General features: G+C 43.4%; 1 protein-coding gene across 8 annotated transcripts in view; it reads right to left on the minus strand.

Annotated features, from left to right (window-relative positions):
- The window catches only part of Nav2 (neuron navigator 2), a 715,292-nt gene that overhangs the window by 313,588 nt on the left and 387,021 nt on the right, over positions 1-14,683 (minus strand). Inside the window, exon 1 of one of the 8 annotated variants that reach the window (XM_070032730.1) lies at positions 7,003-7,109. The exons of the other annotated variants lie outside the window; for them this stretch is intronic. Within the exon in view, the coding sequence (XP_069888831.1) occupies positions 7,003-7,053 (51 nt within the window). The 5' untranslated portion in view covers positions 7,054-7,109. Of the gene's footprint in view, positions 1-7,002; positions 7,110-14,683 lie in introns of those variants that run through there. 8 annotated transcript variants of the gene reach the window in all.

A 14,683-nucleotide genomic window follows, 5' to 3' on the forward strand; every position in this document is an offset into this window, starting at 1 on the left:
AAGAGACATTCAACAGTGAGAAAGTAATATACTTCAATTGGCTTCTCCAGGCTCACGTTTCACCAAAACAAGTTTTGTACAAAGATTAGCCAGCACTGGGTAACGGGATATATAGCAGGGTTACGTCATCTACGGCCCATTTCCAAAGAAACATGGCTTTTCCAGGTGGAATTCTAAGTGCTCATTCTTCTCACTCTTTATAATCATTGTTATACCAATTTGCAGTATGTGTAAAGGCAGGTGCATTGGAAAGGGCTACAAGCCATGAGGCTTTGGACAGGTCACTTCAGCTTTCTGGGTGACTTTTTGTTCCATTGTGAAGTAGACAAGTAGACTCTTGGGATCCATTTGTGGTGGGAGGGAGTGGGACTCTTCCTGAACAAAATCCTAGACTCTACTATTCAATTCTTCCTATGGCTTCTCCAGCACTTGGCCTTTAGGTCTAGCATTCCAATACTAAGTGATTTTTATGCTACAAGAATAGATGAAGGCAATTATTTGTTAGATCAATATCCACACTCAGCTATGATTCTAACCCTAACCATAATCTACCTTCCCAGGCATAGTGAAAAATATGAAAAAGAATAAGACTTCACATTGACCTAATGATAATGGTAATAATAGTTTTTGGAGTGTTTATGAGGTATCAGGTGCTGTTCTAAGTCTATATTTGCATTGTCTCATTTAATTCTCATAAAACCTCCATCAGGTATATATAATAGATGAGGAAATTGAGATGTAAAGAAGTTCAGTGAGTTGTCCAAAATTTCACCTGTTGAAAGTAGTTGAGCTCACACTTTGACTATCCATATATTAGACACATTTTCATTACTATCGCAAAATATCTGAGACAAATTCATTTGAAAATAGGTAATGTTTATTTTGGACATTTAGTCCATGGTTGGCTGGCCTTGTTGCTTTTGACCTGTGGTAAGTCAGTACAGCATGCTGAAAAGCTTATGGATGTACCCCAACTGCTTGCCTCATGGTGATTGGGAAAGAAAGAGAAGGAAGGGGCAGCATCTTCATATCCCATCCCAGGGCACATCCTCAAGTGATGTTAAGTCTTCCCGGTAGGCACCACCTCTGAAAGCAAGTGAGGAGCAGAGTTTCATCCACTATTCAGCAGAATCTCACAAAAGATATCTGTTGTAGCCTGGTATAGTATGTTAGAATTTTGAGTCCTAAAACTTCACATCAGAAATAATGCCAGAAAACAGGGCAGAAGCAAACAGCTATGGAACAGCACTCATCCCTGAACTTGCTCCTGATAATCTATCCTCATAAGCCCAGGGCATATAGTTGGCCTGGTAAATCCCAGTTTGAAGCTGCTCACTTTCTTATAGTTTTGTTGTGCAATGAGTACTATTATGTACACTGTGACCTCACAGCTTATCTCTTAGTGTAATGTATAATTCAGCTTATCACCTTTGTCTCATTTTTTTTTTGTCAGTTGTGGGGCTTGAACTCTGGGCCTGGGCACTGTCCCTCAGCTCTTCAGCTCAAGGCTAGTGTTCTACCACTTGTCCCACAGCGCCACTTCTGGTTTCCTGGTGGCTTACTGGTGATAAGAGTCTCACAGACTTTCCTGTCCAGGCTGGCTTTGAACTGTGATCCTCAGCTCTCAGCCTCCTGAGTAGCTAAGATTACAGAAGTGAGCCACTGGCGCCCAGCTCCTTATCTCTTTTCATTGTCAGTAGTTTGTATGGCAAGGATAATCCACTCCTCCTCCCACCCCTTCCCAATAGCTCTATAACCATCATATTGTTACCCTATTTTAAAGAATGCCTGTCACTCATTCTAGCCTCTCTCTCCATATGCATTTTTGGTGGTCAGTTGGGCTCTTTCACTGCTTCTCTACCTCACTGACTGCAACTCTTACACATTAGAACCAATATATCCACAACAACATCTGAACCAGAAGATGAGCCTGAGTTGGTTGATGGCAGTCTAGTCCACATGCTTTGTAAAGCTTAGAGACTTTTAAGGGAAAGCTTAACCACATGTCTTCTAGGTGGGTGGCATTATATGACAGAAGCCAGAAACAAAATCAAAACTTTTTGGGTGTTCTTTTATTTTCCTTTTTGCAAGTTCCACACAAAAACAATTATGTAAGGAATACAAGTGCTGTTGGACCACCAGAGGGACCAACAATAAATGTCCTTATCTCTATTAACACAAAAGTGAAGGAAAATGTGTAACCTCACAATGTGATCCAAAGGAAGTCATTTGCTAGTTTCAGGGTTTCCCTTGTCTCTCCTCCATATTCCAATCTTTATTTTCCTTGTAATTAACCAAAGTCAAAACCTCCTTTGCATTCTGAAAAGTACAGCAAGGGTCATTAACCTGCAACAGGAATTCATATGGAAACATTCCTGAATATTTCACCCTTGACTTGAGGAAAGGATAGAATTCCTTACTCCTGAGATTTAGGGAATTAGCAGAAAACGGCTATGATTTTAGTACCTGAGAAATGGTAAAATCTATGCCAGTTACAATTAGTGGGAAGTAGGAAAAAGTTTTCAAAGGCCCTGACAGCAAAAATTACTGACATTTTCCAGCAGAAAAAATGGGGTTAACTTCAGGTGAAAGTCAATGAGCTCCATTCAGAGCAAAGTAAAATTTGCTGAGATGCGTCAGCCCATACATGTAAAGAAGACCAAGAGCTGAATAAGATAATGTGTGCTGATTAGCTTCATAGTAGTAATCATTTCAAAGTGGTGCATTCATTAGTCAAAACCATGCACTGCATATACTAAATATGTATAATACAATTAATACATTAAATATATTTAATACAAATTTTTGTGCCGATCCTGGGGCTTAAACTCAGGACCTGGTCACTGTCCCTGAGTTTTTTCACTCAAGAGTAGTGCTTTTCCTTTTGAGACACAGCTCCACTTCTGGCTTTTGTAGCTAATTGGAGATGAGTCTCATAGACTTTTCTGATAGGGCTGGCTTCAATGTGTGACCCTCAGATCTCAGCCTCCTCAGTAGGTAGGATCACCACCAGAGCCTGGCTTATTAGTATAATTTTTATTTGGCAATTTTATATCAATAAAGCCAGAAATAAACCAGAGCTGAAGGAGCATTAGGTTTTTAACACAAGCCCAGGTACCTACAATGTGCTAGCATCCTGGCCCTTGGGTTGGAGCAATTTAACTGCAGAAACGTAACTCTCAGGGCCCTGCACACCACTCCCAGCCTTCTAACCTGCTTGTTAGCCTGGCTTTGCGCAAGGTTTGGGGGTGGGGGGTGTTTTCTGATCAATGCCTCTGAGGTGAAGGTCAAAGGTCAGAGGCCCATTGCCTCAGCATCATTATTCTCAATTATTCTTTATTCAGAACCACTTTTTTTTAATTTTGAAAAAAGGCCTTATAAGTGCTTTTGCTGGACCCTAAAAGTGACAACTTTACTCTGAGCTTCTTCCAGAACCCAGAGAGGATAATAGGTCTAGGCAGCTCAGAGAGAGTCCATTCAGAGGGAAACACAGCAGGGAGCACAGATTCTGTAGCCTTACCTCAGCAGCTTGCTACTCTCTAGGGAGCACATGGGTATCTGAGCAGAGCACTTCCATGCATAGTCTTTGCCATCAGACAAAGCAGAGCTTCTACCATCACTAACACTGGAACCCGAGGCAAGTCATTGAACCCTCTAAGTCTTAATTTCCTCATGCAGATAAATGGAACTATTTTTGGTTTCTAGTTCACAAAATTTAGAACATAAGGATAAATACATTTGTGAAAATCTTGCTAATACTTCTCCCTCCTCCCCTCTTCCTGAGTTTTGCACTATTAACCTTTAGTGGCTCTCTATGCCTTCCTTCTCATGCAAGTGGATCATCTCAGAAACAAAAGTGATCAACCATTTCCCATCAACTAATTGCTGAACCCTGAGCTCAGAACCTGATGTATTTTCCCCTAATTTTCACAGCAATTCTGCCAGCTGCTATGGCCCTCATTTACATAGCTCAAAGAGGCTACACAACTTCTCCAAGTTGCACAGCCAGCTCTGACTGCAGGTCTCCAGGTGGAACACTAGAACAAGATGCTAAGGTAGCCTGTCTGGTACCATTTCTCCCAACATTTTCCCACTCTACCACTTCCAGGGAATACCAGCTGCCTTACCACTGGATTCTTCATTTCTCTATGCTCTTCCTAACCCTCAAGAATCTAAAAGAAGGAAACTGGGAGTGATAAGGATGTCAGAACCACCCACATTATGCTCCTGGCCCAAGCTTATCCCTTCCCAGTGGGAGCTTCAGGCTTGACCAGTCACCTCCTCCCACTTTCTTTCATCAAAGGCTGTGACCCTGTCAGATTTGAAGGAGGATCTACCAGTTACCGCCTTCTGTCAGAGGTGGGCAGGTGCATTTCTGACATTCCCCTGAATAGATAATACATGAAAATGCAAGTTTTGCCTCTAATTACTCTTGACCCTATTTTTAAAATCCAATTAGCTTTAAAATAAAACATGAAGCAAAATCTTTAGTTCTGCTATTGAACCAGAAGTGAATTTTTGAGCTGTGGTTTAACCAACTTCATGTCTATTGAACTGCATCAGTGATAAAAGTTCCAGGCACACACCTCTGGCCCCAGGCCTCATTCTGGGGCAGTTATCCACACACAATTGACTTCCAAGATGTTTCTAGGGAGCTCTTTCCTGCTAATGATTCAAAGGTAAGAAAGGTGTGCTTTTTCCAGGCCCATTAACAACAAACAATTGACCCAGCAGCACAATGCAAAGTGAGGAGATTATGTCTCACTTACCCTTGAAGAAAATAATAACAATTAATAAAAATAATGGTTGTTTCCATTTTATAAGTGTCCACGTTTCAGACACTGCTAGATCCTGCTTTTATATTATCTGATTTAATCTTTTTACAACCTGAGGAAAGGGAACTATAAAGCCCAGTTTTATAGAAGATAAAGATGGATTCAGAGAGTAGTACATAACAAGGTTAGAATTCAAACAAGAACTCTCAGTGAGCAAAGCTTTACACAGTGTACACAGCCTGCTTCTCCACCAAGACCGTGTGTGCTCTGCACCAAGTTAAGGACACAACAAATAGATAATGCATCAATTTATCAGTGGTAAATGAACAGAAAGCAAACTAATGATGTGCCAGCTCATGATATATCATGGGCTGCTAAGATTCTGCAGAATAGCTGAAGCCCATCTTGAGAATATCTGAGGCTCTGAATGTCAAGACCCAGCCATGCTATTTCCTTCCTGGCTCCTGTGGGGTGCAGAAGTCACTAGCTGCTGCTTCCCCCAGGCTTGTAGGTTCTTTAAGCTCTTCTAGACACTCCTTCACCTGATAGAGAAGTGGGTAGTTTAGTGGACCATGCCTACCTTGGGTGGTCCTCATAGTTGATTTGAAAAGTGAGACAAAGTCTAAAGATCCAGACTGAGCCAATAAAGGCTGACCTCTGACTGATGGTGAGTAACAATTCTTCTATAGGCTCAAGGGTTGGAGCAGAGAGTATATCCCAGCTCTGACCACAACCACCTGCTACCAAGCTTCAGAAGCCATTCTTTGGGATGCTCAATGGTATCCCTGCAAGGCAGATAATTCCCCTCCCCACCCTCCTCCCCCTTAAAAACCTGTAGCTGCAGCAACCTATTCAGTTCAGACCAGCACACACTTTTCCTGTGCTACATAGTGGAGTGGCATCTCAGGTGCAGCTTGGAGGGAAATGAGTGAAACCTTGGTCTCTCTCTTCCACAGCAGTCTGGTGGTAGAAGGATTCCAGGAAAGGATTAGGGAGCTGGAATCATGACATAGTGCAGCAGAGGTGCAGAACGTCTGCAAATGTTACAGCACATTAAACAAAGTTGTAAAATAGTAGCTTACATTTAGACAGGCCAAACATAACACAAGAGGTATGAAAAAGCAAGGTGCCATTTTTCTAACAAATAAGTACATTATATAAAGAATGGTGCTTAAGATGATTTAGCATCTTGGTATCCAATGAAGATACTGTGCTTTCATTTTTTTGTAGCATCTTTCAAGAGCTTGCCCCAGTAAATATAAAGCCCAGTTTAAATACCTACTCTTCACTGAGTACTTATTATGTATCAGGCTCACAAGCATAATTTCTTATTCAAGCAACCAGCTCTACAAGGTAAGTTCTTGTTCCACTTTACTGCAGAGGAAACTTAACAACTCAAAGGGGTTAACTGACTTGACCACAGTACCAACTGATTTCAATGGGGGGATTTATGGTCCTTGCCAGTCGAAACTATCTGATAAAAAAAAAAAAAAGCCACAAAAGCAGAACCCAGAGAAGAGCCTCCAGATCACATTTCCTGCTTAGGATGAGGAACAATTCAGCTTTCCTCAGGCAGTAGACAAATGCTGCTCTCCACAGCTCTCTCAAGAGGAAGGGATGGTTATTTTTGAAAACAGACAAGGGGAAAAAGTACCTGGAGCCTGGATGACTCTTGCAAGGTTTAAAGAGAACTAGTAAGACATAAGACATCGTGAGAAACTCAGTAAGACGACACACCGTTTCTTTCCCACGACAAAACAAGCCAAACTGCCAGAGAGCAATATCCACATGCATCCTAAACACAAAGGGGTGACAGGGACTTGGGAGGGAGATTACACAGTGCAAGGGGAAAACCTGTGCAGAAACAACCCCTCCATCTGCTTGTGCAAGCCAGGAGAGCCTCAGGAATTTGTAGATGGAAGGGATGGGGAAGATAAGGCAGCTCAGCGTCTCCACACACCACACCACACACACACACACACACACACACACACACACACACACACACACACACACACACACACACACACACACACACACACACACACACACTCCTACCTATTTTCAAAACAAGGGAAGTACCAAGTATGGAATCGGGGGCTTTCCACCACGCGCAGACAATCCCTAAAAGGGGATGGAGTTTGGTGGGAGTGTGGGGGTAGAGGGTAAAAGTAGAGAGGTACCCCCGGAGTGAGGGAGTGAGGTGAGGGCTGGAATCCTCCCTTACCAGCTTCATCGTGGTGTTATTCTGTTCCCAGCGCCACAGCATCACGCTCATCTTACTTCAGGGTCAAAAAGCAAGGGGGAGAGGGAGAAAAGAAAAGAAAAGAAAAAAAAAAAAAAAAAAAAAAAGGAGCCGAAGCACCTGCCGCCGGGCAAGGTCCTGGCTGTCCTGGCCCGGATACCGGGTCCTCCTGGGCCACGGCTCCTCCTGGCATCCCCAGAGCCCACAGCCTCCCAGTCCTCGCCCCCCTGGCCACCCCCCCTCCCGCCCCCAAGCGCACGGGACCTGACCCGGAGCCCCGCGCGGGCCCGCGCAGCTGGAGCGCAGAGCGGCTCCCCTGCCTCCCTCGCGCGCTCCCCACTGGCCTCCGCGCCAGCGCCAAATCAAACAACTCCCCCCCGGCGTCCCAGCGCTCGCTCCTCGCGGCGCGGAGGCCGCTGGGGCCCCGCGGACGGGGGGTGGAGGGGGTCTGGGTCTGGCAGGCTCCCCGCCTCTTCGCTGGCCTACGGGGCCACCCCACTTGGCCTTTGGGGCTTCGGAGGGGCCGAGCCCCGCTGTCGCAGAGCGGGAGGGAAGGGCTCGGCGTGGTTGGATCCACTTAACTCTTCCGAAGAGGGCGCGGGTAGGCGGGACAGCCTGGGGCGGGAGGGAAGAGCAAGATCCTGAAAGGAGGTTATCCTGAGTGGTGCAGGTTATGGCTTCCAGGTCCCCGCGGGTTTTCAGCCTCCATACCAGCCCGTGCCTCTCCCCGATGTGTGCTCATTTTCTTTCTGCACCCAAACTCACCCAAGTTGTCCCGGGGTAATATCCACCCCTGCCTTCACTCGCAGGAATGGCTAGAATTGTGGCTGCAGAATGGATAACACCCCTCTAAACCCTCTCTCTCTCTCTCTCTCTCCCCCTCCTTCCCCCCCCCCCCCCGCGCGCCAACACCCACACCACACCTTGCCCTGGGCTCACATGCCACTCCCCCCACGGGCACCATTTATTTCCTGCTATGTGCAGGACAGGACTCTGATGTTTTCAAACACACCTGGCTGCCCCAGGAGAAAGGACATCTGGCCTTGGCAATAGGAAGGGAGCACACAGAGAGGATATGGGAGGAGCCCTTGTGGGGTATTTTTTTTTTTGGTCTTATTGCCTACTTTATTTTTTAAATTAAGTTTTTATTGTGAAAATACTGTACAGAGGGGTTACAGTTACATGAGCAAGGTAATGAGTACATTTCTAATCCAGCATTGTTGCCTCCTCCTTTGTTTCCCCCCTCCCCTACTATCCCTTCCCTCCCACCTCCTCAGCTACCCCCTATACCCCCCTAAATTGTAAAGTTCGTTTTTTTGACACAGCGTCTTGTACATCTCATTGTTGCAGTGGGTCAGTCTGTATCCCTATTTAAACAATTTGTTTTTTCCCTTCCCCTCCACAAATTATACCAACATCAAATACAGTGAAAACAGGGGTTATACCGTGGAGGAGGGACATACAAAGCAACAAAAAAATCACATGGTACCTTATAAGTACGTTAGAAACAATAGCAAAGAAAAAAACCACTTGTGTCCCTATCTTGGGGTTCATTTCGCTTAACATCATCTTATCTGGTCATATGTACATTGCTTTTGACCTTTTCTGCTTGTCCCAGACATATACTAGTTATTGCAAATAAGGGAAACCATGGGACCTATGTTTCTTTGGGCCTGGCTTACTTCACTTTATAATTTTTTCCAAGTCTTTCCATTTTCTAACAAATGGGGTGTGATGTCATTCTTTCTGATGGAGGCATAGAATTCCATTGTGCATATATACCACATTTTCTGGATCCATTCATCTACTGAGGGGCATCTGGGTTGGTTCCATATCCTAGCTATGGTAAATAATGCTGCAATAAACATAGTTGTGCTGGCAGCTTTAGGTCTTTGTTTCCCCTTGGGCTCCTGCACTGGTTGTAAGCAGCCCCTTGCCTTTGGGACTTTGGAGAATTTCACATCTCCCACTTTGCTGCCTAACGCCCGACCTGGATCCAGCATCTTCTAATCTAGACAGTGACCCAACATTTATTTTATTTTATTTTCTAGAATCCTGAAAAGGCTCCTTACAGGCAGATGGCACTGGCCACCCAGACCTGGGTGTCTGTCTCTGACTCAAGCAGCAATGACATTTTAGGATGGAAATCCTGGCTCTTGAGTGCTAGTAGAGAGCTATGATGAGACTCGAAGAGCTGCCTTATTGCAGATTCTTTCCCATAATCAGAACTGTTCAAAATGAGTCCTAATCTTTTGGGAATCAATCTGGGTCTCAATCTTTCAAAAAGTGATCTTTAAGGCATGCCACTTAGATCAAAATGTTACCATATTACCAATCATCTCTCTGCATTTGATTTCCCTTCATAATAAAAACAAAAGCATTTTTAGTTTCTAAGGCTTGCAACTGTATCTCCTTTCTCTATGCTCCTTGCCTACTATGCTACGGCAACAGTGGTCCTTTTTGTCCCCAAACATATCAATCCTACTTTGTATCTGATGATCCAATCCTCCCTAGAATACTGTTCCCCTAAACATGCTCATAGTCTCATCTGTACCATCACTTGCTCTGAGACTTTTAACTGTGTGTGTATGTTTATATGTGTGTGTGGTGTGGTGTGATATGTGTGTGTGTGTGTGTGTGTGTGTGTGTGTGTGTGTGTCCTGAGGCTTGAACTCAAGCTCTGGGTGCTGCTGTCCCTGAGCTTTTTTGTTCAAGGCTAGCACTCTATCACTTGACTCATAGCTCCACTTCTGGCTTTTTGGTGGTTAATTGGAGATAAGAGTCTCACCAGCTTTTTTGCCTGGGCTGGCTTTGAACCAAGATTCTCAAATCTTAGCCTCTTTAGTAGCTAGGATTGCACATATGAGCTACCAGTGCTGATTACTTTTGACTTTTAAAAAATATATGTAGCAACTTTCTTCTCACCCTTTCTTCTCTTGTATTACTCATGCCAGTTTTTTCAGTTTTCTGCTCTCTGTTAGCTTAGCTAACCTATATTCTTGTTTCTTTTCTGTTCAACAACCTTGTCTATTGTTCCCCTACTATATCCCTTGTGCCTAGAGGAGTGTAAGTCCCATAGTAGGAGCTCAGTGAATGTTTTCCAAATAAGCTGTAATCATAACCCTCTTGTAAGTCCTTGTGGCTTTCTTTGCAGCGAGGGCTGAACCAGGCCCAAGCAGCACAAAGGACAGACATCCCCCTGGAGGCCTGCTCTTAGACTGCATGACACCAAAAGGCCCTTCCATTGGTACCACCTGGACCCATCTCTTCAGAAAAAAACGGACAGTAATATTGCAGCCTTGAGGGAAAGGACATTCTCAGAGGGAACAGATTAGCTGATAAGCTATACTTCATATTAAAATATATATTTGGAAAATAAATCCTAAAATAACTTTTTTCCCCAAAATAAAGTATGAAAAAATCTTACTGGCCAAGAGAGCAAACATAGTCTATTGCTATATTTTTAAACTAGAGGGCTCTTGTTGCTGGGTAGAAAGAGATGAAGTCCAAAGCCTTCTTGCCATGTAAAAGTACTGTAAGACTAGTTGCTTGTGCATTTTCTGAGTATAAGTTCATGACATTAAAAAACTATACTTCTCTAGCACTTGATTCTCAATCAAAATTGTTGCTGGTCAGAGATAGAAACAACACTCATGGTGCATGGAGGAAGGGAAAGTAAGGCAAATTCAGAAAGCACCTTTTCAGCTTTCACTACAGAGAATAAAGTCTGTAATCTTGCCATTCGGACTTCACTCACTACAAATTAATGTGTTAGCTCATTTAACAAACACCCTCAAATATCTACAGTGAAGTAATGAAACCATTCTATGCAGAGTATTGAGAATCAGAGAACATTTCCTCTCTGGTGTTTGATTGTGTGTGTGTCCCTACCTTTGACACATAGTTTAGAAAGATGGGCAGATACGCCAACAGTTGATGTTATGCAACAGGTGTTATAAAAGAGTACTGCAAGCCGAGTGCCAGTGGCTCACACCAGTAATCCTAGTTACTCAGGAGGCTGAGATCTGAGGATCATCAATGCCACTGGCAGGAAAGTTCTTGAGACTCGTATCTCCAATAAACCACCAGAAAACTGGAAGTGGTGCTGTGGCTCAAGTGGTAGAGCGCTCACCTTGAGTGGAAGAGCTGAGGGACACTGCCCAGGACCAGAGTTCAAACCCCATGACTGACCAAAAAAAAAAAAAAAGAGTTCTGGTTCTATGAAGTCTCTGATGGATTGCACCATACCCACCACTAGGCTATATTTGCCTTTCACTAGCTGTCCTATGTCCCAACCCTTTTCATCCCCAGCATCCAAAAGATTTGCCCTAGTCACTCAGTACTCAGTTATTCCCTTGTCTGTCTCTCCTATCTACTTCTCTGAATTTTCAGCTGCTCAGCTATGATAAGCACAAGACAAATACGTCCTGAGTCAGAGGGCCATTCTAGCTCTTCAAGGCAAAGAGAAGGAAAAGGATATCAATGGGGAGGGAAGGGCAGTTTGTGGCCTGTATGCTAAATGGGTGGTGCCCTCATTGCTTCTTTGGGCAAGAGATGCCCATCCACAGACTTCTCCTAGAAATTAATGATCTAAAAGCTTCCTTCTCACTCCTAAATTCTGCACAGCTAGTCCCTGCCTGATAAACTAATTTGTGTCCAGCTGTTAATGGCTTAATGTGTTTCCCAGATACAGTGCTTCAATTTAACAGGGGTCTTCCACTCCTTCAGCCAAAGCAGTGACTAATGGGGAAAAGTACAGACATGCTGGGGATGGCCAGGGGAGCTTCAGACAAAGTGGGCTCTCTAGACTGTTCCACATGCACTATGCAAGCTGAGATGCCATTCTACCCATGCATGACCCAGCTGTGGGGCGATGTCATCTTTTACACAGAAAAAGGAGGGGTCAGAAGCAGCATGCTACTTCAGAAGAAAGGGGGATAATATGTGCATGGCTTCATGTGAAGATACCATGTTGTTCTCCCGGAGAACTTTAGTAAAAACACAACAGAAGAGTTTTTCATCATCATCTGTAAATGAAAATCCTAGCCATATTAAGTGCTTATTGATTAAATGTGGCACCTTTCTCCTATTAATCACAGCAATGCTAAGAATGATCATTTTTCATATCTAGGCTCAGAGAGGGATAATAATTCTCCCTATGAAACCAGCTTGGAAACCATTAACAAAAAGAGTGCAACCAAGGCCTGACTGGTGGCACAGTGCCCATGGTATTGCTGTATACAGGAAACAAAATCCCAGGCTTGCCACTCCTGAGACAATGAAGCCAATCTGTGTGCAGATATAAGGCTGTTGCAAGCACTTCTCTATTCTCTTGAAGGGTCCAGGGATCTTGGATATAAAGACAGACATATAAAAGTTAAGTAAAAAGGCTTGTGAAAGTACACAGCTGGACAGCTTTTCAGAACCTGAGAGTCAAATTAAAGAAAAGCACTAATCCTTCCTGGAGAAGAAAGGACTCTTGTCTGCAGGTTGGGAACAAGGAGGGCCTGAGCACAGGAGGTGCCATCTCCTCACTACCAACCTTGGAGGGAACTTAGCCCCATATCAAAAGGTCAGTATGGGAACACTGGATCAGTAGGGGGCTGAAGGCCATTGGAGGGTTTGAAAGTAAGATGTATAGCTTTCAGGAGGGCAGACACAATGTCACACTGACAAGCCCACAAATGGATGAATACATCCCTAAAGGACTGGTACATTTCATGTGTTGTTATGGGAATACGCATTGAAATGAACATTATCACCACTAGATAGTAAGTTGCTCAGGAAAAAGCATTCCATCTTTTTCATCTTTGCACATTCAGAACAGTACTTGACATCACTGGTATAATCAAACAGAATTAATAAATCCAGAATGTCTAGCCCAATAGAGCATTAAAGATCATCTTGTTCCATTTCTTTTCTTTTCTTTTCTTTCTTTCTTTCTTCTTTCTTCCTTCCTTCTTTCTTTCTTTCTTTCTTTCTTTCTTTCTTTCTTTCTTTCTTTCTTTCTTTCTTTCTTTCTTTCTTTCTTTCTTTCTTTCTTTCTTTCTTTCTTTCTTTCTTTCTTTCTTTCTTTGTTGGTTTTGCGGCTTGAACTCTGGGCCTGGGCGCTGTCCCTCAGCTCTTCAGCTCAAGGTGAGCGCTCTACCGCTTGAGCTACAATGCCACTTCTGGTTTTCTAGTGGTTTATTGGAGATAAGAGTCTCACAGACTTTCCTGCCTGGGCTGGCTTTGAACCATGATCCTCAGATCTCAACCTCCTGAGTAGCTAGGATTACAGGCGTGAGCCACTGGCACCCAGCTCCATTTCTTAACTTTCCAGCAGAAGCTGGAAAAGAAAAATTTGCATAGAGATCCTTCCACTGTACCACGGAAAATATATTGAAACAAACCCAATCAAATTGGGAGGCTGGAAGTACTGGGCATGATGATATCCTGGGTGTCCTGATCATGCCTTTTACAAAAAGCCCCAAATCCACAGTGCCCTCACTAGATTTATTATTTTTTGATTTATATTTTTATTGTAAAGATAATGTACAGAGGGGTTATAGTTACAGGAACAAGGTAATGAGTCCATTTCCTATTGAGTATTGTTACACCCTCTTTTATATTTCCCCTACCAATCCTTTCCTCCCCACCTCCCCAACTCCTCCCTCCCCTCTCCCACCCCCCCCAACCCCCACAAAGTTGTAAAGTTCATTTTCAACATACTGTCTTGTACATCTCATTGTTATAATGGGTCATCCTGTATCCTTATTTCAGCATTTTGTTATTTCCCTTCCCCTCCCCAAATTAGAAAAATCTATATACAAGATGCAGGGCACCAGAATCAAATGCAGTGACAACAAGGGTTGTACCATGGGGGAGAACATACAAAAGAAACAAAAAAATTATATAGTACATTATAAGTACATTAAGAAGAATAGTAACAAAGATAAAACCTCTTGTGTCCCTCAGGGTTCATTTCACTTAGCATCAGGTTAGATGGTCATATGTACATAGCTTTAGACCTCTTCTGCCTGTCCTAGACATATACCAGTTATTACAAATAAGGGAAACCATGGGACCTATGTTTCTTTGAGTCTGGCTTGCTTCACTTAATATAATTTTTTCCAAGAAGCACAATAAATCAAAGAAAGTTTGGATAAATGGGATTGCATAAAACTGCAGAGCTTCTGCATGGCACAGGACATAGCAAGCAAGATCAATAGAAAGCCCACAGATCAGGAGAAGATCTTTACTAGCTATACAATGGACAAGGGCCTCATATCTAAAATATTCTTAGAACTCAAAAAATTAAATCTCCCAATAACAAATCCTCAAAGAAACAACTGCCTGATTAATAAGTGGGCTAAAGACTTAAAGAGAGACTTCTCTGAAGAGGAAATAAGAATGGCCAATAGACACATGAAGAAATGCTCAACTTCTCTAGTCAAAAGAAATGCAAATCAACACAACATTGAGATTCCACCTCACCCCAGTTAGAGTGGCTATAATCAAGAAATCTAATAACAACAGATGCTGGAAGGGATGTGGCCAAAAGGGAACCCTACTGCATTGTTGGTGGGAGTGTAAACTTGTTCAGCCACTTTGGGAAGCAGTATGGAGGTTCCTCAAAAGACCTCACTGTATTTAAAGCTTCACTATTTGCAGGGCATCTGAA

This window comes from Dipodomys merriami, unplaced genomic scaffold (genome assembly GCF_024711535.1).
Source record: "Dipodomys merriami isolate MVZ:Mamm:240054 unplaced genomic scaffold, mDipMer1.0.p SCAF_21, whole genome shotgun sequence".
NCBI lineage: Eukaryota > Metazoa > Chordata > Mammalia > Rodentia > Heteromyidae > Dipodomys > Dipodomys merriami.